The sequence below is a fragment of the Magnolia sinica genome, chromosome 9 (genome assembly GCF_029962835.1).
Source record: "Magnolia sinica isolate HGM2019 chromosome 9, MsV1, whole genome shotgun sequence".
Classification (NCBI taxonomy): domain Eukaryota; kingdom Viridiplantae; phylum Streptophyta; class Magnoliopsida; order Magnoliales; family Magnoliaceae; genus Magnolia; species Magnolia sinica.
The window spans coordinates 70,194,733-70,219,924 of NC_080581.1; the positions used below are offsets into that span (position 1 = coordinate 70,194,733).

The 25,192-nt window shown below is 40.0% G+C and overlaps 2 protein-coding genes across 3 annotated transcripts; one reads left to right on the forward strand and one right to left on the reverse strand.

Annotated features, from left to right (window-relative positions):
- The first annotated feature begins 1,554 nt into the window (after positions 1–1,554).
- Positions 1,555–6,618, forward strand: LOC131255104 (putative receptor-like protein kinase At3g47110). Its single transcript, XM_058255797.1, has 2 exons — positions 1,555–4,240; positions 5,932–6,618. The coding sequence occupies exons 1-2, from the start codon at positions 1,555–1,557 to the stop codon at positions 6,309–6,311; spliced, it is 3,066 nt and encodes a 1,021-aa protein (XP_058111780.1). The 3' UTR covers positions 6,312–6,618.
- Positions 6,619–9,439: 2,821 nt separating this feature from the next.
- Positions 9,440–15,709, reverse strand: LOC131255617 (ABC transporter B family member 9-like). 2 transcript variants are annotated; one of them, XM_058256363.1, is made up of 4 exons: positions 15,104–15,709; positions 11,188–11,379; positions 10,877–11,079; positions 9,440–10,047 (listed from the first exon to the last, which is right to left on the reverse strand). In XM_058256363.1, the coding sequence occupies exons 2-4, from the start codon at positions 11,259–11,261 to the stop codon at positions 9,470–9,472; spliced, it is 855 nt and encodes a 284-aa protein (XP_058112346.1). In that variant the 5' UTR covers positions 11,262–11,379; positions 15,104–15,709; the 3' UTR covers positions 9,440–9,469. The 2 variants fall into 2 exon arrangements, 1 of the variants encoding a protein (XP_058112346.1); XR_009176207.1 differs by lacking the exons at positions 9,440–10,047; positions 10,877–11,079; positions 11,188–11,379 and adding an exon at positions 12,225–12,718.
- Positions 15,710–25,192: the final 9,483 nt, after the last annotated feature.

Consider the following 25,192-nt stretch of genomic DNA (forward strand, 5'->3'; position numbering starts at 1 on the left):
CATCAGACAACAAGTGATGATTGAATGCTCACCATTAAAAAATCCTATGAGGATAGGAAAGTTTTGAATTAAACTGATATTTTTGTTTTCCCTTCATGAGGTCTGTGCGACCTACTCAACAGGTTGAATGGCAAATAGATATTACTGTGGTCCTTAGGAAGTTTTCAACCGTGGGTCTTCAATCACCACTATTTCCTGTGATGTGGTCTGCTTAAGATTTGGATCCGCTTAATTTTGGGCTCAACCCTTAAAATGAGCTGGAAAAATGAATGGACGGCATGGATAAAACACACATCATGGTGGGGCCACCAAATATTTCCAACCCGACGTGGTGTTTGAAGGATGGCGTCCAGTCCGAGTGGGAGCCGATTAGGTGTGACCCGGGCGTAGAGATATCTCTGTGGACGAGGCTGTGTGGGGCCAAAGAGATGTTTGCAACAAAAAGGCCACAATTTACTGGAAGTTAAAAAACCAGGCAGATTCAAAATTCAGGTCGGGCACACCACACGAAACAGTGAGGATTGAACCTCTGGTGTGATAGAGGTTTTGTATCAGGATAATATTTTTGCCTATACTTTATCTAAGTGTTAATATCCCTATGAATGGTTTGGATGGAAAATAAAAATCAGGGTCAACTCCACTAAGGTTTCAACTGTGGACGTTCCGTTCCCACTGTTTCGTGTGATATCGCCCACCTGAGTTATGGATCTTCCTGATTTTTAGGCTCCTCTGTCTTATTGTGGTCTTTTAAAATATATGGACCGAGTGGATTTTTCATGACAATATCAGTGGGCCCCACACAGCCCCGGGTAGAGAGGATCATAGGCAATTCGCTCCTATCCGAGTCCGTTTGCACAGCTCACGGAACTGCACGTTTTTAGAGTATTTTGCAATATTCATTTATTATCACTAGCCTCGTCAGGGGACTCCCCTGCCACCAGCCAACGGTTGGTGGTTGGTGCTCTGTCGGCCCCACCATGACGTATGTGTTTCATCTATGCCGTCCATCTATTTTTCTATGTCATTTTGTGGTATGCGACCAGAAACGAGGTACATCCAGATCTGAAGTGGACCACATTATAGGAAACAGTCTTAAATGAACGTTGACCATTAAAAGCTTTTTGGGGGCCATAAAAGTTTTGGATCAAGCTGATCTTTGTTTTTGTCTTTCAACTGGGTCTGTATGACCTAATCAACAGATTGGATTTCAAATAATACAGTGGGCCTTAAGAGGATTTTAATGGTGGATATTCAATCACTATTTTTTTGATGTAGTGTGGTCCACCTGAGATTTATATCCCTCTCATTTTTGGAATCAAGTACTAAACTGATCTGTAAAAATGGATGAACAGAATGGATGAAACACATACATCATGGTGGGGCCCACAGAGCACCGGCCATCAGCCACGGGGCTGGTGGCAGGGGAGTAGCCAATCCGTTTCCCTCGTCACGTCATCAACGAACCAGAAGTGGGCCCTTCACTGTAAATAAAGGAGAATCCACTCCATTTTTATCTGCGATCACTTTGGCTTTCCAGCATTCACAAACTTAACAATGGAGCTCCCGTCGACGAGCCTACCTGCTGCAATTTCGTCATTTCTCCTCTGCACCATCCTTCTCTCTTCCATGGACGTATCATGGTCGTTGGGATCTGCCTCTAACGTCTCCTATGAAACCGATCGTCTTGCTTTGATCAACTTCAAACATCTCATAACCAACGATCCTCTCCAATCTTTGAGCTCGTGGAACCATACTCTCCACTTCTGCCAGTGGAAGGGGGTCACATGCGGTCACCAACTTCCTCAAAGAGTCATCGCTTTGAAACTCAGTGACCAGAGCATGGTGGGCCCCATATCTCCTTACATTGCAAACCTCACCTTCCTCAGCATAATCGATCTTGCAGAAAACAGCTTCCACGGGATGATTCCTGAAGAGATTGGCCGTTTGTCGCACTTGCAATCTCTCATTTTGTCCAATAATACATTCTCTGGAGAAATTCCAGCAAATCTGACCCACTGCTCCGAACTCAAAGTCCTTGATTTGCTCGGGAACCAGCTCACAGGGAGGATTCCAACTGAGCTTGGCTCTCTATTGAAGCTCACCTCTTTGTTCCTTAGTTACAACAGTCTTACAGGAATCATCCCGACTTCACTTGGAAACCTTTCATCCCTCACTTTCCTTCGTCTCACGAGTAATAGGCTTGAAGGCAGCATCCCAGAAGACCTTGGTCGGTTGGTGAGGTTAAGTATTCTTGACATTGGTTTAAATGAATTGTCAGGTACGATTCCACCCCAACTATACAATATCTCCTCTATTAACGTTTTGGAAGTGGTAGGGAACAAATTGCATGGAAATCTTCCACCAAACTTAGGCCTCACTCTTCCTAATCTCGAAGAGCTTTACGCCGGACTAAATCAATTCACAGGATCCATACCGGTTTCATTATCCAATGCCTCAGGACTTGTACTTATTGACCTTGGTGGTAACAGAATTAGTGGTCCCGTGCCTATGAATTTTGGAAGACTCAAGGGTCTCAACTGGCTAAATCTAGGTAGCAATCAGCTCGGACTTGGGAATGCTCGTGACTTGAATTTTCTCGATTCTTTGACCAATTGCAGTAGCTTACAGGGACTACAAATAGGCAATAACCGTCTCAGTGGTGTGTTGCCCGACTCCATGGCTAATCTTTCGACCCAACTGACATTGCTGAATATTGCAAGTAACAGGATATTCGGAAACATCCCATCTGGGATTCAGAATCTTGTTGGACTAACAGCACTAATAATGGGACAGAACTTTCTAACAGGTAATATTCCTATTGGTGTTGGGAAGCTTAACAAGGTGGAGGAACTTTACTTGCAAAGAAATGAATTATCAGGGCAAATTCCATCTTCTTTGGGCAACGTCACCCGACTGTATAAACTCGTTTTATACGAAAATAATCTAATGGGGAGAATACCTTCAAGTCTCGGAAATTGTACATACATGCAGTTCATGCGCCTCGGAAATAATGATTTTAGTGGTAGCTTGCCCAAACAACTTTTCAGCTTTACCTCTTTAATTCAACTCCATGTTGGAAACAATTTTTTTACCGGTAATCTGCCGGTGGAAACCGGAAACTTGAAAAGTCTCCAGACACTGAATGTTGCTAATAACAAATTGTCAGGAGAAATTCCAAGCTTGTTAGGCAATTGTCTTAGCCTAGAGTATCTCTGGTTGGATGGGAACTTCTTTCGGGGATCAATTCCTTCAGCATTTAGTACTCTAAGAGGCCTTCAATCCCTGGATCTTTCATCTAACATCTTGTCTGGAAAGCTTCCACAATACCTGGAGAACCTTTCTGCATTGCAGTATCTAAATTTATCTTTCAACAATTTCGAGGGTGAATTACCAAAACAAGGGGTCTTTGGAAATGCCAGTCAAATTTCAGTGCTTGGAAATAGTAAGCTTTGTGGGGGTATACAAGAATTGCAATTGCCAGCATGCTCTCGCCAAGTTTCCAAGAAAGGGGGGATATCTCTTGCTTTAAAAGTGAAAATCTCGATAATTAGTGTTGTCATGTTTCTTATTTCACTATCATGTTCCTTTACCACTCTTTATTGGGTAAGAAAGTCAAGACGGAAACCCCTTGATGTTCCTTCTTTGGAGGATCCTTTCATGAACGTGTCATATGCAGAGCTCTATAAAGCGACAGATGGCTTCTCTTCTGCAAATTTGATTGGCGGTGGAAGTTTCAGTTCTGTATATAAAGGAAACCTAGATCGAGATGGAATTGTTATTGCAGTGAAAGTCCTCAACCTTCAGCAGCAAGGAGCTACGAGGAGCTTTATGGCCGAATGTGAAGCCTTGAGAAATGTTAGGCATCGGAATCTTATTAAAATCTTAACTTGTTGCTCAAGCATTGATTTTAAGGGCAATGAATTCATGGCTTTAGTTTTTGAGTACATGCCCAATGGAAGTCTAAGCAAGTGGCTGCACAGAGATGGGCATGATCAGTTGGGGAGGAATTTAAACTTTATTCAAAGGTTAAATATAGCCATTGATGTTGCTTCTGCACTGGATTATCTACATCACCATTGCCAAACACCGATCATTCATCGTGATTTGAAGCCGGATAACATTCTCCTCGATGATGACATGATTGCTCATGTGGGTGACTTCGGGTTAGCGAGGTTCCTATCTGACGTTCCTCAAACCAGCTCAGTTGGCGTGAAGGGATCTACTGGGTACATCGCTCCAGGTAACTATTTCATCTATTTTCTTTTATTTTATTAAGTATGTCCTGTGAAGTTATAAATGTTTTTTCAAGTGGTTCTCTAGCCCACACAAACCTCATGCCAGACTTGGGTGCCACATGATATCTAACCATGTGGTAAATTGATGTTGTGGCCGCTACCATAAAGATAACCTTTTGCAAATGTGAGCTTGTTCCACTCATAGTGACTGCTTACCAAAAAAATACTAATTCAAGGCACATACCTAGCCTGGCTGATGAGTGGATTGCCTGACTTTTGCAGACTTTCTTCTTAGAGGACCTGTCACATCTCAAAAAATGTGCTAATATGTTAGCACGGTTTTGTGCTCGGGGTAGCAAAATTTTAATTTTAAATTAGTAGGAAACAGATAAGGCTTTAATTAGCATAGACAATAAGTAAATTAGTTAATGCATATTTAGAGGAGAAATGTTCATGTGCTACATTGTATGTGATCTTTCACAGTCAGTGCTTTCTTTCTCACCAATGAGCTTTCTACTTGTAAATGTATCAATTGTATAGAAACCTGAGCCATGCAAACAATGGCTCTAACAAAAATATCACTTGGGTGAATAAAATTGGACCAAATGAGATATTAGGTGAGCCATGATCTTATTTAGTTAGACAATTCGAATGTTCATTAATTTTGATGGTTCAGGCTTTTGAATGAATGGACCATCCTAGTTTTTGTCCCAAGTCAGGTGCACCCACCTTTTGCAGGATGGATATTCTATACCAAGTAACACATTGTTCAGAGAAAAACATTCTATTCCAAGTAATACATTGTGGATTATCAAATGAATGGATGGATTTTCTTGGTGGCATATGTACAACAATAGTAAACTATGCCATTGTGGCACACATTCATAAAATCAGAGCCATCCATCCACCAGGGCCCATTTCAAACAAGCATTGGGCTAACATCATGTTTCTGGGTTGAATTGATAAGACTGATGTACATGGATCAGCTACATGCGCCTTAATTATCAAACATCAGTCATATAGCTCTAAGTTTCCAATTTTTCTCATGCTCGAGGCCCAATTGATTAATGGAACTTTTCTATCTTAGTCTACTAATTTCATAGTGGGTCCAACCTGTTCAATGGCACACATTTATGCATTCCACATATGACGGAGGCTTGTTCATAGGTGGGCTCTTGTTGGTATGTTGCTTGGCCTAATTGCTCTGGTGATCAAGTAGGTGACTTGTGCATGTTGAATGTGGACCACTGGTAAATCCTCTAATCGTTTTTTTTTCTAGTACAACTTTGGTAAATGTTTATGATAAATCCTCTAAATTTCTTTTTTCCTACTATAATTCTTGCATGCATTTAGATAAGACCATCCAAAATTCTAGGCCATAGCACATTCGTAGATGCAAGTGAGAGTGTGTTCCTATAGCTATAGATAGTAGGATTCTGAAAGCTAATCAAGTAATAATATATATATATATAACATTAATAATAAGATCAGAAATGAGTACCGCCTCTCAAACCAAAGTTCATAGCACATCAATTAATATTAGAAATTTTGACCTTCAGGAAAAGCAAAAATGTTAATTACTTGTTTAAATGTGGAATACTCGCTCCCTCCTTGTGTCTCCTTCAAAATTCAAAATCTAATTTTATTTTTATTTAAATAGTTGCTTTCATGCAAATATGATATTTATAAATTACAGAGTATGCGATGGGCGCTAGAGCATCTACACAAGGCGATGTTTACAGCTATGGAATCCTTCTATTGGAGATGATAACCGGAAAGGGACCAACTGATGACAAGTTTAAAGATGATCTAAGCCTTCATCATTTTGCTAAGTTGTCATTGCCTGAACAAGTTATGGACATTGTTGATCCAGTTCTCTTAGAAGAAGCCAAAGTTACTCAAGGCAGCGGAAATCATACTAACACAAGAAAAAGAATGCATGCTTGCTTAATTTCAATGGTCAGAATTGGTGTGTTGTGTTCTGCAGAATCTCCAAGAGAACGAATGGAGATGAAAGATGTTGTCACAGAAATGCATGCAATCAAGGATTTATATCTGGGTGTCAAGATTCAGTAAGATGAACAAGTTATGTTACAACTGTCAGGTGAAGATCCATCTTACCTCAGTTATTACTGAGATATTATTGGTAGTTATATTGAGAAGATTTCAAAATAAAATGAGCTTGTTGAAAATACTTTTCTTAACGAGTTTTAGATATATTTAGTATTGGCATAGGAGTGTGCTTTTAATATTTACGGTGAATGATGGAAATATGTCTTCTTCTTTTTTCTTTCTTTCTTTTATTTCATGTAATTCAAAGAGAGATCATGAATGTAATGAGACATAGACATCATCTTTTTACATTAAGAATACTATTAGGATATTGAGATGTTTAATAGCTGTGACATTTTTTCAACTCTTTTCAAAATGTCATCACAATCCAGTGGAAGTGCTCCTGCAATTGGATTACCCACTGGAGAGTAATCTGAGGAAGTATTCATCAAGTGATTCCCATTAAAATATTGTGTTGTTTTGCCATGAATATGAAACATGGCTATACTTTCAAAGCAAATTGATCAGTTTCATTGATGAAGGTGGCCGCAACGACAGTAATTGAGTGCAAGCTCATACCTAGGAAGTGGATTACATGGATGAAGATGATAAACGACCAAAATCCACTCAAACCCGTTTGCATAAGCTCTTCCTCTGTCTATTTTTATGTGCAAGATGCATAGCCAACGCTTATATTTATGGAAAATGATAAGCTGACTCATCTCTTACAGCTGCCCCAATCAGGAAACGGATTGGCTACTCCCCTTGCCACCGACCAATGGCTGATTGTCGGTGCTCTGTGGGCCCCACCATGATGTTTGTGTTTCATCCATCCCATCCATCTAATTTTCTAGATCATTTTACGGCATGGAACCAAAAATGAGGTATATTCCAATCTCAAGTGGACCACATTACAGGAAACAGTTTTTAATGAATGTCGACCATTAAAAACTTTTTGAGGGCCATAAAAATTTTGGATCAATCTAATCTTTGTTTTTTCTGTTCATCTGAGTCTGTATGACCTAATCAACAGATTGGATGTCAAATAAACAGTACAGTGGGCCTTAGGAGGATTTTAATGGTGGATATCCAATTACTCTTGCTTTCCTGTGGTGTCGTCCATCTTATATTTATATCACTCTCATTTTTGTATTGATCCCTAAAATTATCTTTAAAAATGGATTAACGGAATGGATGAAACATATACATCATGGTGGGGCCCACGGAGCACTGACAACAGCCACCGGTCAAGTGGCAGGGGGAGTAGCCAATCCGTTCTCGCCCAATCAAGTCCCACCGCGTGGGGTCACCGTGTAATCTACGTCCAAAATCAAAATACATGCGTGGTCCACCCGATAAGTTGTTGGAAATGACTTTTAAATTAGTACATTCATTGACGGGCTTATCAAATGAATATTCTCAATTTCGCACAGGTGTGTCACTGGCACATGTGGGCTGTTTATATTGGACCCTTGACTTCCTGGACTTCGGTAATGTGTATAGGTGAAACACGTCTGATGTATGTATTATCCATGACATCTCTTCATTTTGCCTGATATGCTCATAATGGGGCATGAGCCCAAAAATGAGATAGATTCAAAGTTCAGGTGGACCATATTCTAAGAAGTAATGGAGACTGAACTTCTGCCAATGAAAACTTCTTACTGGTCACAGATGTATTGGATTAAGCTGATATTTGTCTTTTCTCTTCTTTCATGTCCGTGTGACCCTGTGAACAAGATAAATGGCAAATAAACATTACGGTGGGACCAAGAAGTTTCGACCCTAGCATCATTATGACCCTGTTTTTTGTGGTATGGTCTACTTTAGCTTTGGATCTGCCTCATTATGGCTCATGCCCTAAGACGATGACAAGAAGCAGAATAGATAAAACACATACATTATGGTGGGCTCCACATAAGTTCTGTACATATAGACAGCACTGACATAAGTGATGTGTTCTACACTAAGCAATCCAAGTTCCCTTGTGTTTTCCACATGCGTGTGGATATACGCGTGCACTGTTGCAACGAGAAGTACAAAAGCTCTCTTCTTGTGGTTGAACGGACACGCCACCATTTGAAATATTTGTATGGCCACAGTTTCTTATCAAGCTAAGTTTTTGGTGTTTTTACTTCATCCCAGAATGACCTTATAAACAGTTTGGATGGCATATAAACATCAAGGTAATTTTAGAAAGGTTTCACGAAACTCTCTTACTTTTCATCTACGGCCCACTTGATTTTTAGATACACTTCAATTTTAGTCTGGTGTCTTAAAATGAGCTCTCACCATGGATGGACGGTGTGAATTTCTCACAAACATCACGATGGGTCCCACCTAATATTCTGCGGAAACTTAGCTGCAGAGGCTTTAGCAGGAAATCCTCGTCCAACTATCCTTTTCAGCGATATTTTGACGAGAAAATTTGTAGCCATTATCACTATCTCGTGCTGGAACGCAGATTAGCTGCGACCCCAGAACGAGCCAGGTGGTTGCAACCCTGACCATGGGGCCCACCCCGATGTATGCAGTTTATATCCGATCTGAGGATCCATTTTTCTGGCTTAATTCATGATGTGGTCCTGAAAATGAATCAGATACAAATCACAGGTAGACTACAACACAGGAAAAAAATGTCCATTACACTACAAGAAAAGGGGGCTTTAGCCTCGGTTCAAAACTGTGGCTAAAAAGGTTAAAAACTGAGGCTAAAGCCTTTAGCCTCAGTTTTGCCTCAGTTATCCGAACCGAGGTTGAAACCCCTGTGGCTAAAGCCTTCAACCTCAGTTAAGTGAAGCTAAAAGAACCTTTTTAGCTTCAGTTTTCTCGAAACGAGGCTAAATCAAAATTTTAGCCTCCATTGTTTCCAACTGAGACTATATCCAAATTTTAGCATCAGTTGCCTCCAATTGAAGCTAAATCTATTTTTAACTTCAGTTCTCAACAACCGAGGGTAAAGCCTTTAGCCACAGGAGCTGTAGTCTCAGTTTAGGTAACTGAGGCAAAACTGAGACTAAAGATGGATTTAGCCTTTGTTGGCATCAACTAAGGCTAAATTCACTTTTAACCTCATTTCTCTATCAACAAATGATTGAGCCTGTGCATATTTCACCCATTTAACATTCATCAAGACAATAATCAGCACAATATCAACAAAACAATTAATTTACCAAAACAAACTATAAGTGTCTTCCTTTCCTAGCCTTCCACCCACAACATCTTTGAGAGAGTAAGATGAATTTACCAAAAAGAAAAAAAGAGTACAAGCAAGTGACCTGTAGCATCTTGTCTATGAACCTTGCAGCATTAGTGATCTCAGTTACTATTCTGATTTCTTCCAATGTAGCACCCGCCTTACCATATGCGATATTCTCCTTTATAGTAGTTGTGAATAAGATGGACTCTTGGCTAACAAGACCAATCTTCTCTCTGATCCATCCAAGCTGCAGCTTCTTCAAGTTGATGCCATATATGAGCACTTCACCAGCTTGGGGGTCATAGAACCTCTCCAACAGGCTGATCACTGTCGACTTCCCACTGCCGCTCTCTCCAACTAGAGCCACAGTCATGCCGCTTGGAACATGCAACGAGAACCCAGAAAATACATGAATGTCAGGTCTTGCAGGGTAGCTAAAGCAAACATCTCTCAGTTCTATATCACTGTAGATATCTTCCAACACAATTCCACTTGTGTCGTATGAGTTGATCTCTGGTTTCCGTTTGATGGTCTCAAACATCTTGTATGCTGTTGCTCGCCCTGCTGGAAATGCATTCACAGAGGGGGAAGCTTGGCCTAGGGACCTGGTTCCAAAAAATAAAAAAGCAAGATTGTTCTGATCCATTTTTTTGTGTGTGCAGCAAAAAGGAAGATTAAAATACCTGAAAACCTCTTATAATTATTTTAGAATTGATGGGGTGTTTTATAGTCTTGTAATTGCAGACTCTTAATTGTCCATAGCACAAAGATCACACGAATTAGAATATCCTGTCCATCCAAAATTTGGACTTAAGTTTATAGCCATCCAAATTCCAACCACTGAATGGGAAGGTTAGAATGGTCTGATCAAAGTGCTTCCCTACAATGGCAGGCAATACATCACTGTCTTTACGAAATAGATGTTCGAAATTGTTGACTGAAATATATTTCAAAAACAGTCCTAACTGTTCCTTTCATAGGCGTTTGATCCAATGGTCAGAACCGCCTGATCATTGTGATCTTAACATGTGTGCAGAAGGGAACAGGAAGTGGAAACTACAAGCTTTTCTGCAATTGACAAGCACCATGCAAAGTTTAGGTATCAATTTTGATAGACTAGAAAAGTCACAGTTACAAAGACATGATAACAAAACCCAAAATATGTAGGAATTAGGCGGCTACAGCCAAAGAAATTAGAAATAAAAACTGATATTCTGAAAAAACGGCATCAACTTGATGGAGCAAACTTAAGAAACCATTTCCGTGCTAAAATAAGTAAACATAGATTGTAACAGATGATTTTACTGATTTTGTTAACAACATATTCAGTGATTTCAAAATCTTAGACAGCTTATCTCTAACAAATCTAGAACTCATGAAATGTGTATACCTTTGCCAACCTTGCTCTCAAGAGCTTTCAACGTCTTAAGAGATGTTGTGAGATCATTAGCCCAAATGTTACGACCATCAACAACTCCAGCAAACAGATACTTGCTGGGAGGAAAACCCAAACTCTTGATCAATTCAAGGGTCTTCTCTCCACGAACCAGATCAAACTCAATAGCCGAGATGCCCTTCGATGACGTGATAGTCCTACAACCAGGTCAGAGAACTGGGTCAGGTCAAAAAAGATGGTGAAGAAAGGCTAAATCAAGCAGATCATGATGAACTAATAATATTGGATATAAAATGCCAACAGACTTATATGCTCCAGCCGGCACATCAGCAAAGTAGGTCTCAACAATAACCTTCAGACCAGATAAGGACTCTTCCATCTATAAATAAGCATCTGCAAATGCTTTCAGTTGATGAAAGTCCAAATCCAGCACAAGCTTTGGCTCATCGAACTGCACCCAAGTAGCCCCAGCTGCTTTCAAGTCAGCCAAAACCTCTCTGCATTGATCAGTAGAAAACAAGAAAAAGAATCAATTGCCTAAATCTAACAAATTTTTTGCCTTTACTCAAAACACCACAGCTAGATAGAGGCTGTCAATCTGTCACCTCTAGTACAGATATAACACCATAACTGCCAAAAAAAAAAAACTTAAAACTCTAATAGGAATTCAAAATCAGAAATCTAAAGATAATGCTAAAAGTAAAAAACCAGTACTTATACAACAAGGGCAGCCCAATAACTAGCATTCATGTGTAGGGGTTAGGTGTGAGTGCGAGGTACTAATAGGAATATAGTTGGCAAGTTACTAGAAAGACATTTTCAAACCGAAGCATGTCCTCCACATCAGATTCCTCAAACCGAAGCAGCCTTTCAATTTGTGGACACATTGTTCCATGAACCAAACTGTCTCAAGCTCCACATGTGTCTGACAGATCATGTTATGAGACAAAGAATCTTCAGTGAGCTTCAAAAGTTGGGCCTCAACCTAGTGCAGTGTACCATCAAGTGATGTGGTAGCTTAACCCGGGCTAGGAGATACTAAACCATAAGCAGATCAGCCCATTGATAACATAACTGGTTTAAAAATTCAAATGCAAAGCAGATCTCACCTTAACAACAGTCTGGTCATATAGAAGTGGCAATAATTCAGGAAGAAGCCCCTTAATAAGGTTTGGCTTATTGTGACCTGTTGTACTCAAAGCTAAGACAGCTGCGCGTCTAAAAGAACCACTAATATATCAATATTGCAACAAAAGTAAGTGTTGTTCAAGTCCAACAGAGAGAGAGAGAGAGAGAGAGAGAGAGAGAGAGTATTTTTAAAGGAAAAATGCTATGTAATTACATTTGTACAATTTAACTCCGATAATTAATCATCGAAGATTTTCACATCCTCGTGTTATCCATCATCATCTTAGCCTTTCTCCCAGCAATTTGGAGTTGGCTTTTTATACGGATGGAAATATAATATCTGATTTCAAAAAATAAAAGTCTGTATATCCACCCCTCCAACACCCAACTGAAAGGACAATGCCACACCTATCATATAGAGCAACTAAATACAAAAGCAAAGTAAGGAGAGAGTGTGGTTCCAGCCAATTGGGTGCAGCTTCAGTGGATCCCTAACTGTGGGGCCAACAGTGATATATTTTCCCTACATCTCCAGTCCATCTGTTTTGACAGCTCATTTTAGGGCATGATCGAAAAAATGAAGTATCTTCATATCTAAAGTGGACCACACCACATGAAATTGTGATTGAATTACCTGTCAATAAAAACTTGTTGAGCACCACCAGAATGTTTATTTGCCATCCAACCTATTGATAAGGCCACAAAGACCTAGATGAAGGGAAAGTACAAATATCAGCTTGATCCAAAACTTTTGTGGCCCACAAGAAGTTTTTAATGGTCAATCACCAATGTTTCCTGCCCTACACAAAACAGAAATAGTGCCCAAATGACCTTATTCCGTACAGTTCAAAGGACATGGTTTGGTGATCTAGACAGTTAATCTGATGGAAACAAATATGGATGAGAGATTTCTCAAATATCTCTAAGATTGGAAGATTGGAATTTACATATTATACCAGACCTCTACCAATTTTGTGGTGTTTCAACCATCCACTCATTTGGGATTTTACAACACAACTGTATTAACATGAAAAGAACAAATGTGTGGCAGTGTAAGGTACATATATTATGTTAATGGTAGTCAATGGTAAGTGGGAGAACAGGTTGTGCAGTTGGCATATTCAATGAAAGAAATGGATCAGGTCAGATTTTTACATCTCCAGAAAAAGGGTGATTGTATAAAAGATACGAGAGTAAGACCTTTCCAAGAGTCCAGATTCCCAAGTGACTTGGAACAGAACTAACTCGAGCATACACCAAAATTAAAAACAGATCCATGTTATGTAAATTAAGCAACAATGATTAAAAAGAAAACTGCCCATAAAGGTGACAAGATAAGATTTTCTAAAATGGCAGACGTGCATGATCTGAGCTTCCCAAACGTGCAAATCATGATGGTGAATGCAGATATTATGAGATCAACAACATTGTCATTGAGTGTAAGCCATAACAAAAGAAGATAAATGTGGGTATAAAAAAAAAATAATAATAAAAAAAATAAAAAAAATAAAAAAAGAACTGCAGTTGAGTAGAAAATGAATTGGGGAAAAGTATTTTGAGCTGATTTTAGATTAACTCCAGTTGCAGGTTAAGCACATTCTCAAATAAAAGCACATTACATCCACATGTTGACAAGTTAAATTAGTTCTAAAATGAAGCTAGGAAGAAAAGTTTATGCAGAAAAAGAAAAGACAGCAGGTATGGGCTTGAAGGCAGAAGGCAGAAGGCTTAACAGTAGAAGCAAGCATGCCATTTTGTATAGATAAATTACATTTGGAAAATCCATCCTTTCATACCAAAAATAAAAATAAAAATAGTATTAAACAAAGTAATAAAGATAATATCAATACCCAATGTATAAGAATCATAACACAGAATCCGAGAATAAATTGGTCTAGCCAGGGTATGAGAATTCAGTAGCTTCTCTTTTCAATTTGGCCAAGTCAATGACAGACAAGAATTTTTTTTTCCATTGTTCTTTTCAATTGGTCTAACAACATTTTTTCAAATTGCCACTAAATATTGGCAGAGAGGGTTTTCTGCTGAGGCAACCTCTAATTGCCATTGAGATTGTTCCTTGTAGGTCAAGAAACAAGCTCAATGGCAATCTGCCTACGTGACCATTCTGCCCAATCTCAAATATGAGAATTCAAACACACCATCAATGCATTTTACTGTTATGGTTTGTGGTCCACATGCTGGGATGCTAGGTGGGGCTCACCGTAATTTTTGTGAGAAATCCACACCGTTCATCCATTTTGAGAGATCATTTTAGCACATAAGACCAAAAATGAGGTGGATCCAAAACTCAAGTGGGCCATATGAGATGTGAGAAATCCACACCATACCTTTTTCTAAATTTAGAATGGTTTACAACTGTTCGGCTTAAAACCATTCAACCAAGTTTCTTTTCCAAATCAAAGTTTAGCTTCTTCAGTAGAAAGTGAACCTCATTCTCTTCCTGAATTATCCAAGCATTAAGAGAGAGCACGGTATAAGCAACTCATAAACAAAACAGCAACCTCACAATTTTAAAATCAAGACGAATGCATTATTCATCAAAAGATGAATTACAAGGTAGTATGCCATGGTATTTTGGTCGTTTCAATGAATGAATCTACCATGCAAGGGTAATACATGCACTTCATTCTAGATGATCTAATTAGCCAGCCCACTGGACACAAGCATAACCCAAAAAACCACATGAATTAGAAAATCCCAACCACCCAATCAACAGAATGGGGTGGGGGGGATGGAGGAAGGTCCCGGCTCGATGGGGAAAATGTCCATGGATTGGATAGCATCATCTGACCAAAATGAGGTTTTTACACTATTACTCAATCCATGTTGGGCCAACAATCTGGACGGCCGGTTTCTGCATGCCATGTGCATGGTGGGTACATGCATGTACTTCTTTCAATCCACCAATGAATCAAATATACAGAAAAAATGAAAAAATAAAACAAAATAATTTAAAAAAAAAAAAAAAAAAAAATCTATGATCATGCAATGCTTTGAAGAATCATACATAAAAAGAATCTGATGCAGAAATCAAAATTCGAACAGAAATCTAAAAGAATATCATCCATTTACCTTGACTCCATACTTTATAGCAACGCCAGCCAACGCATCCATCTTCGAGACGCGGTGCTCGATGTGATTGACACCGGATGATGGAGCCAACAGAAGAATCAACGAAGTCATCATAGTCGAATCGATTGCTCTCTCACTGACCAAATCGTATGAAAAGGACTGAGAAATTCCATTACTCTGCCCTTCCTTAGTCTGCATTTCAGACAATTCGCCCCCCAAAAGGAAAACAAAAACCCTAAACGCCACTAAGACATGAAATTCCAGTCCATATCCTCATCTGAAACCCTAGAAAATCCAAACAACGAAATTCCGCACTTATTTACACAGATCAAGGATGGAGGAGGAGGATTCGACGGGGATTTTGCGAAAATACCCTAGATCACTGCAGCGAAAGTGGATTTTTCGTGGAAATAGCTGGGATTTGTACCGTTCCAGAGAGAATCTGATGGATAATCGCTAGAAAGGGAGAATTAGAGGCCTGGATTTCGATTTCCAGATTGTTTTTCCTTCAGATTTTCCTTCGTGGCAGGATTCGCAGCGCTGCGAGAAACGAAAGGCAGAAAAACGGGCTTGTGAGAGAGAGAGAGAGTGAGACAGTGGATTACTCGATTTACTTATTAGGCCTTAGCCGAGGTTTCATTCGCAGTTCGTGGAGTAACTGACACGTGTCAGTATATTAATGGTAGTGAAATTTTACGTGGGAGTTTTTTTTTTTTTTTTGTTTCTCTGGCGGTGTAGGATACTTGATAGACACTAATAAATCATATCCTTCTAAATTTTTTACCTAGGGCCTCGCATTTGCGGGTGTATTACATGATATTAAAGCGTGTATGGTGTTTGGTTCGGAGCAGGCAACTGCAGTATTCCTGGCGCGCGAATATAGCATGAAGCAAAAAAACTGCATCGATTGTACTCTTGGGCGTAATACATCCCGACCCTTCATCATACATCCCAAATGCCTCTCTAAGATCACTCCTCTCCTCTTCTTCCCCATGAACTTCAATCAATCTAACAAAATCCTCGAAACTCAACATCCCATCTCCGTCTGAGTCGATGGACTCCACCATGGACTCTGACTCCTCCACCGATAGCTCCTCCCCGATGGTCCTCATGCAGCTCTGTAATTCCGCAGCTGAGATCTTCCCGTCTCCATTTTCGTCGAAGTAGTGGAAGACAAACACCAGTTTTATGCATGTGAATGAGGCTGGGGGCTAAGATGTGAGGGTTTGAAACGATGAGCGTCACGACATTGGATTCGAAGAGGCCCTTGTCTTTGAAGTGTTAGATCTTGAGCCTTAAGATGGACTTAGGATCCGCGGAGAGGAGTTTTGGAGTTGTGGCGATGACGGATTTGATGTGAGTTTATGAGAACCCATGAGATTTGAAGAAGGTGAGAACAGAATCTGGGTTCTTTGGGGTGTGTTTTAGCATTTTGGTGACTATTAGAGCCTTTTCTGGTGAGAGACGACATGAGTTTTTGAGGTATTGTAGGAAAATAGAAGGTGGGCTTGTTTGGGAATGGGATTTTAGAAATGGATTTTGTAGGGATTGGATTTGGAGTGTTTGGATGTTGATTTGGAGGAGCTTTTTGTAATGAAGGAAACGGAAGATCTTCTTCTTCCTTTTTTTACCTTTCTTTTTTATGAAGAAATTAAAGAGAGAGAGAGAGAGAGAGAGAGAGAGAGAGAGAGAGAGAGAGTGGGAAATGAAGGGCTGAGATGGAAATTTACAAATTTTGATTTTTTTGTTTTCCTAATGAGTGAATAGCGGAGATGAAGAATACCGATGGCTGCAGCTTGGGCATGAGCTTCTCTGCCCTCTCGAAGCTCTATACAATGTGTGGCCCTTGTATATTGTTTCCAAACATTGATCTGTACAAGAAGTTGTATACATGTTAGGACAATACCTCCTATCCAAACATTGGTTAGTGGCATGTTTCTAATGGACGTATTCTGAAAATCATCCAACGTATACATGAATAGTACCCGAATACAATATAATACACCCTAAAAGCGAATCCAAACAGGCCCTTAAAGTAAACCGTCTAAAAGGTGGAACACACTGTAAAGCAGCTTACATTCCAAAAATCGTATTAGTTGAACAAATATATCCTCTGTTTTGTGGACACTTGTTTATGAAGCACAACGGTTGCATTCCAACCGTCCAATAAATGTTTCTTAGTCCAATAGTTACATAAATTTTAATGTGTTATATTTGGTTTATGGCGCACCTAAATTTGCAGCCCAGGTGTGGCCAGTTCAATTCTAATTAACAAGTACAACGTGTATAATTTTATCAGTTCTTACTTATCTTCGTCCAGTGTGCCAGAGTATGGGAGAGGATTAGGTGTTACCCGAGTAACACATAAGTAGGTGTTGCCCTTACCGTAGGGCCCACCTTGATATTTTTTTGTATATCCATGCTGTACATCCGTTTTTCCTACCCATTTTATGAATTATTTATAAAAATTAAGAATATACAAATCTCATGTGGACCACAAAATAGGAAGCAATGTTGATTGAATGTTCACCATTAAAAACTTCTCAAGGCCCACCATAAGTATACCCATAATTTTTTCCAACATGGTAGACTTTTCGCCTCGGTTCCTATGTAACTGAGGCTAAAAAGTAGACTTTTGGCCTCCGTTCCTATGCATATGAGGCTAAAAAGTAGACTTTTCGACTTGGTTCCTATACAATTGAGGCTAAAATGTAGACTTTTTGCTTCGGTTCCTATACAACTGAGGCTAAAAAGTAGACTTTTCGCCTGGGTTCCTATCCAACTGAGGCTAAAAAGTAAACTTTTCTCCTCGGTTCCTATGCAATTGAAGCTAAAAAGTGGACTTTTTGCCTCGGTTCCTATGTAACTAAGGCTAAAAAGTCGACTTTTTGCCTCGGTTTCTATGCAACTGAGGCTAAAAAGTAGACTTTCCGCCTCAGTTCCTATCCAACTGAGTCTAAAAAGTAGACTATTCGCCTTGGTTCCTATGCAACTGAGGCTAAAAAGTAGACTTTTCACCTTGGTTCCTATGCAATTGAGGCTAAAATGTAGATTTTTCGCCTCGATTCTTATACAAATGAGGTTAAAAAGTAGACTTTTAGCCTCAGTTCCTTAGCAACTGAGACGAAAAATGAACTTTTAACATCAGTTCCTTAGCAACCGAGGCTAAAAAACATATTTCGCCTCAATTTTTTCAACTGAGGCTAAAAAATTATGGCTAAAGGCCTATTTTCTTGTAGTGATTGAATGGCTACCAATTAAAACTCTTAGAGTCCACCATAATGTATGTTTATTTGCCATCCAATCCAATGTATTGATGACGTTATGATAGACTTAGATAAAGGGAAAATAAAAATTACAGCTTAAAACACAGATATCAACTTGATCCAAAACTTTTGGTTGCCTACAAAAAGTTTTTAATGGTCAATCACTGCTATTTCTTATGGTGTGGTTTACTTGAGATTTGCATCTGCTTAAGTTTTTGGACCATGCCATTAAATAAGCTAGAGAAATGGGTGGACACTGTAGATATACAGCGAATACATTGAGGTGAGCCCCACGGTTAGGATCACACCCACGTGGCTAGTTCTGGGTCGCAATTAATCCACGGTCATTGTGCCCGGTGCTTCTCTCTAGGGCTGGGAAGAAGTCATCGCATGAGGTGCACGTTAAAAGAGAATCTTAAGTGACTTGGACCTTGAAATCTAAGCATTTGAGCTATGAATCAATGTCACTCAAGAGGAATAAATAAATAAAATACATTTGATTAAGGGACCTGTTGGGTACCACCCAATAAGAGAGTTTTTTAATTTATGTAAATTAATAAGTTATAAGCTCGTTGGACACTATTGTAAAATTAACTTATGGAATGAAAGTTACTTATATATAAGTTTCTAAATCTTTTGTTTTTTTTCAACTTTTAACTTTTCTATTTATCTCTCTTCATGTGATGTGATGGATGGTCCATATCAAAGGAAGCCCCACCTACATCAAAGTTGTGGCCTACATGATATACGGTTCACATCAAAGGTGAGTCCCACATTATGAATGATGCACATCAAGGTAAACCCACATAATGGATTGTCCATGTCCAAGATAGGCCCCTAATGATGAATGGTCCATAGCCAAAGTGGGGCCCGAATGATAGACAACCCACATTGAAGGTCGGGCCCACACAAATGGATGGTCCATATCAAAGGTGGGCTCCACATGAGGGGCAGTGGATATTGAAGGTGGGCCACACATGATGGACAATAATTGAACATGAACCTCACATGATGGAGAGAATGTAAATCTATAAATTGTGGAATTGAAGGACCGTACGGTGCATCGGAGATGCGGATTGAGAAAACTGAACTCAAATCTGTACTTGGTTGAGACACCATCACTATAAGACTAATGTCATAATATTTTGCACCTTACCCCCTTAGAAGCACCGGGGTGGAAATAGAAGCTTAAGATGTGTGTAAGATTGGGGACCCAACCTTGTTTTTATAGTTGTGAGAGTTAAGGAATTTAAAACCCATCAAAACTCCTCTCCCTTCGGTTCTACACAAATTTAACAATCTTAATCCAACTAAAATGTTGTGCGTACAACACATCCGTAGCACACTGGCCCTTATATAATTTTAGATTAATCACAACTGGAGTAGAGTCCACCGATATGCCCGATCACCTTATCCAACTCTTAAGGAGATATAGACATTTGATCGGTTAGGCCCACCTTATAGAATTATTATATTCTTTCACTTGATCCACATTGATTAATGTCAAGGTTAAATTTTGAAAACATATTTTAATTTTAAAGAAAACATCTAAATGGTTAACCAATACTTTTGTTGAATAATACGGACAACACTTCTACAATCTGGTCCATCAAAACCACTAGTATTGGATCGCGGTAGCAATCACAATATTTAATTTTGGTAAAGAGAGACTAAGTACGGTCACAAATACTATCAAACTTCACAACATAGATCATGGACTAGGAAGTATAGTATGAGGATTATACACGTAATGTAATCATATGTGTTTATCTTCAAGAGGTCTATGAACTTTTAAATATCTTCAACGAGATAAGACTTTAGTTCTACTTACTTAAAATAATTTGTGCATATACAAAAAAAAAAAATCAATTAATTAATTTTATATCAGAATCATCAAAACTTTATAAATAAGATCTCTTTAATATTTATAAAAATAAAACATACTCAACTCCCACTAACTGAATAAATATGTGAAGTCAATGATTCTCATGGATGTTACAAGATCTTCAAATGGCATAATAGGGAGTCCTTTAGTGACTGGATTTGCAATTATCTACTTAGTGTCGATGAACTCCACAAACATTATATGATTCTAAGTTATTTCCTTCACAACAAGATACTTGATGTTGATATGTTTCGACCTTGATGAATACTTATTGTTGCTAAAGAAGGAAACCACAGCTGAGTTATCACAAAATATTCTAAATGATTTTGGGATATGCTCCAATATCCATAAATCGAAGAAGAAACATTGTAACCAAAGTATCTGATTTGATGCTTCATGACAAGTAATGAACTCAGGTTCAATGGTGGATGAGGTTATCATCGATTGTTTCACGTTTTTTCAAGACAGTCCCATTAACCATCATGAACATGTAGTCTGAGGTGGACTTCTTTGTATGAACGCAGCCAGCATAATCTAGATCTGAATATCCAACCAATTCTAAATGATCATACCTTCTATATGTGAGTATGCAGTCTTTTGTCCCTTGTAGGTATCGCAACACCTTTGCAGTCATCCAATGTTGCATTCCTGAATTAGAGAAATGCATGGTCAACATTCTAATTACAATGGAAATATCTGGTCACGTGCATACTTGAGCATATACGATGCTCCTTACTACTGACAAGTATGAAAAATCATTCATTCAATTCTTTTCGAAATCATTCTTAGGAGACTAGAACTAGTTGAATTTATCACCATTTACAATTGGCGATTGTCAAGGAGCATAGTTTTGCATGTCATCCCTTTCGAGTAACCTATCAATATAAGCCCTCTGTAATATGTTAAGCAATCGAGGTGATCTGTCATGGCGTATCTCGATGTCGATAACATAAGAGGCATCACCAAGATCGTTCATTTTAATCCTTTGAAATTAGAATTTCTTGGTATTACTCATCATCCTAATGTTACTGCTAGCTAACAAAAAATCACCAATATAAAAAACCAACGAAAGTGAAGACTGAAGACACAAGTGAAGACATAGCATCCAGTAGCAAAGAACAAGTAAAAAAAAAAAGGTGTCTTTGTGACCCTAACCCTTGATCCAAAACAACCCATATACCTCTAGATGATCTGGACATAATAGGAATACATAATTGATCATCCCTTAGCCTTAGGAGACTAAGAGAAATATGATAAATAAGGCTAGAAGATGTGTGAAGCTACTGTGTAAAAGATAGCTCAAAACAGTAGTTTTCAATTGCACTTCGATAACATCGAAGGCTTGCTCAATGACATCAATTGAGAGTCAGAATTGTCCAACAACCGACTGGATTTTTCTCTAACTTTCTCGATGACATCGAATCCCCTTTGATGAGATCGAAAGATAAGTTCGATGACATCAAAGGATTGCTCAATGACATCGATAGAGAGTCGAAACTATCCAAAAACCAATTGGATTTTTCTCTGGTTTTCTCGATGGCATTGAGGTCCCTTCGATGACATCGAAGCCTCTTTGATGACATCGATTGAGAGTTAGAATTGTCCAATAAGAAATTGAATTTTTCTCTGACTTTCTTAATGGTAAGCATTTAATGCTTCCTATTATATGGATTTTCCAATAAAGAAGGTTGCTAAAGCATCAATGAATACCAGAGTTCATTGTTTAATCCAAGCTTTGAATATTCCAATGATTACCTTTTAAGATAATGATTGAATGATGAACTTGATAAGGAAATAAGGCTTGAGAAGATGGGTATTTACTCTTGCAATTAATTCTCTCAAAGCTCTCTTAAATACTCACCAAATTGCCAAGAAACAACCCCCATACATATATAAATCGAATTCCCAACGAGCAAAAAATGAGCAGAAAACTGTCAGGTTCGATGTCATCAAAGGGTTTTCGATGCCATCGAAGTGAGCTTCGATTCCATCGAACCCAAGCAACAAGATGTTCAAATTGTTGTTAGATAGTTTCTATCGATATCATCAAGCATCCTTTAATGTCATCGAAGAAGATACCATCAGAAAATTCTGAATATATGGCCTGGGTTGTTGGACAATTTAGGTCCTTTTTTTATGTCATCTGTAAAACCCATATCCTAGACCGTACCATTTCGTAGACTCCCACGATCCTCTTGGTTGAATTCCGGTGACCCACGATGCATAGATAGTATTTACACGTGACCCTGAGTTGCATCCTATCGATCTGAGTCAGCTCGGCCCGAGACTTGTACTCTTGCGACCGCGCCATCGCCGCGGTTCCAATGCCGCGACTTAGCACTGATGCGATACCCAGGCCAGGAGATGTGGGCCCACGTTTATCTCGAAGAAATGCCGCATATTTGCAATCCTGAGAAGAGAATCTCTATAGCCTATAAAATCAATCACATCAATCAATCAAGTACAACACCCATATCTCTCTTACCAAAAGTCAACACAACTATACCTCCCAAGTACACCCATCACTCACACTCATCACTCACCCATCACACCTATCCCTCTCTCTTACATTACTCCTCTCTCTCTCATTTCTCACTCCATTCTAAGAAATTCCCAAGAGAAAAAACTGTCCAAGCTCTAAGGAGAGCCTAGTGTGGCCCACTTTCTACCCCAAGATCTTTCATCCTAACCCTTTAATCATCATCATCTTCCATCAAAGAGGGAGCCTAGGAGCAAAGGAGTCCAAGGAGCCTAGAAGAAGTGGAATCGGTAGTTGATCTTGGGATTTCCACCATTGATTTCTACTTGTGGGCCCACTTGTGGTGGGACCCACTTGATATATGTATTGTATAAGAGGGGCCCATAGTAGCGGGGTCCCTCCACTACGTTGTCTCTCTCTCTCTCTATTTTTCCTATTGTGACCCACCTTGATGGATGGATTAGATCCACACCATCCATCCATAGATGGTAGAAATCCACCATGGCATAAGTGTTATATCCACTCTGTCCAGGTTGTGGGCGGTGGAAATCCCACCATGATGTATTATCCACACCGTCCTTCCTAGACAGGCCTAGATGAGAGGCAGATACAAAGATTAGCTAAGCAGGAGGGCCACACTGTCGTGGACCCCACCTTACATGCATTGTATATCCAGGTCGTCCACCATTTGGACGGTGAGATGGGATGCACCGTGATACATGTGTTTCATCCCAACCGTCCACCCATTCGTTGGGGCCAGTGGCCCATCCATTTGGCTGTTGTACTAACGTCAGCAGTACATAAGTCCGATCATTAAGGTATGTATTATATTCAACTGTCCGTCCATTTGGACGCATGGACCCACCCCACACGTGTGACACGTGTGGGCTGGTGGGACCCCACCTTGATGTATCTATTCTTCATCCACACTGTCCATTGGGACGGTGCTTTGGTGCCAGCTTGATTTATGTATTTTATACATACCGTCCATCCGTTTTGAACGTGGGGCCCATCTCACACATGTGGCACGTGTGGGGGTGGGACCCACCTTGATATATAATTTGTATCCATACTGTCCATCTAGACAGGCAGGTGAAGGCCACCGTGATGTATTTATTCTGTCCCCATCGTCCATCTGTCCAGGACGGTGGGCCTGATCATGAGGTATGTGTATATCCATATGATCTGTCCATTCATTTGATAGGCCGTGGGGCCCACCCCACACGTGTGGCACATGTGGGGGTGGGACCCACCTTGATGTATGTGTTTTGTCTCCACGCCGTCCATCTGTTTTTGCGGTGTGGGCGCACCATGATGTATGAGTTTTATATTCACACTGTCCACCGTCCAGTCCCAGGACGTGGGACACCCCTATGATGTAAGTGTTTTATCTAGACCGTCCAGGTCATGGATGGTGGGCCACGTACATGTGGACCCCACCTAATACATGCATTTTGTCCCTGCCTTCCACCATCCATTCTCTAGATGGTGGGCCCTAATTGATGCATGTCTTGCATCCACACCATCCGTCCGTTTTGAGCTGCACGTGGGACCCCCTGTAGTGTATGTGTTCTCCATGTCGTCCATCTATTTGGCAGCGGGTGGGGCCCACCTTTATATTTGTGTTTTACCTATACTGTCCATCTCCAGCTGGTGGAACCCACATGATGTTTGTGTTTCGTCCATCCAGGGATGTGGACCCCATATAATGCATGCATCCACACCATCCAGGCATTGGAACGATGTTGCTGCACCGTGATGCATGTTTTGTATCAATGTCGTCTGGCAGACAGGACCCCTAACATGATATATATATATATATATATATATATGGCACATGAGTGAGGCCTGATGTGTTGTATATAAAGCCCTTGTGTGTGGCTCATTGTAATGTATTTGTGGCCCGTGAGTGAGGCCCAATGTGATGTATTCGTGGCCCATCCGTTGCGGCCCAATGTGATGTACATGAGGCTCATGTTTGAGGCCAAATACGATGCATACCTGGCCCATCTGTTAGGGCTCATTGTGATGTATCTGAGGCCCGTGTATTGCGGCCCATTTGATGTATATTGGGCCTAAGTGATGAGGTCCATTGTGATGCATTTGAGGGCTGGGCGATAGGGCCCATTGTGATGTATATTAGGCCCGTGTGAGCGACCATTGTGATGTATATTGGGCCCGTGTGAGTGGCCATTGTGATGTATATTAGGCCCGTGTGAGAGGCCCACTATGTATGTGTGAGGCCCACCTGTTGTATATGAGGCCCGTGTTTGAGGTCCGATGAGAAGTACACGCAGCCCAAGTGATGAGGCTCATTGTGATGTATATAAGGGCCATGAGTGAGGCCCAATATGATGCATATGTGGCTTATGAGCAAGGCCCATCGTGATGTGTAGTAGGCCCTTGAGTGAGGCCCATGCTGATGTATATTAAGCCCTTGTGTGAGGCTATGAGCCCAC

What these genes read in the sequence shown, in the direction of transcription:
- LOC131255104 (XM_058255797.1), top strand. Translation starts at nt 1,555, where the DNA reads ATGGAGCTCCCGTCGACGAGCCTACCTGCTGCAATTTCGTCATTTCTC. An exon ending in TACTGGGTACATCGCTCCAG is followed by an intron (nt 4,241 to 5,931) that starts GTAACTATTTCA and finishes TATAAATTACAG; the next exon opens with AGTATGCGATGGGCGCTAGA.
- LOC131255617 (XM_058256363.1), bottom strand. Translation starts at nt 11,261, where the DNA reads ATGGAAGAGTCCTTATCTGGTCTGAAGGTTATTGTTGAGACCTACTTT. An exon ending in GTGCCGGCTGGAGCATATAA is followed by an intron (nt 11,080 to 11,187) that starts GTCTGTTGGCAT and finishes ACCTGGTTGTAG; the next exon opens with GACTATCACGTCATCGAAGG. An exon ending in TGAGAGCAAGGTTGGCAAAG is followed by an intron (nt 10,048 to 10,876) that starts GTATACACATTT and finishes CATTTCCAGCAG; the next exon opens with GGCGAGCAACAGCATACAAG.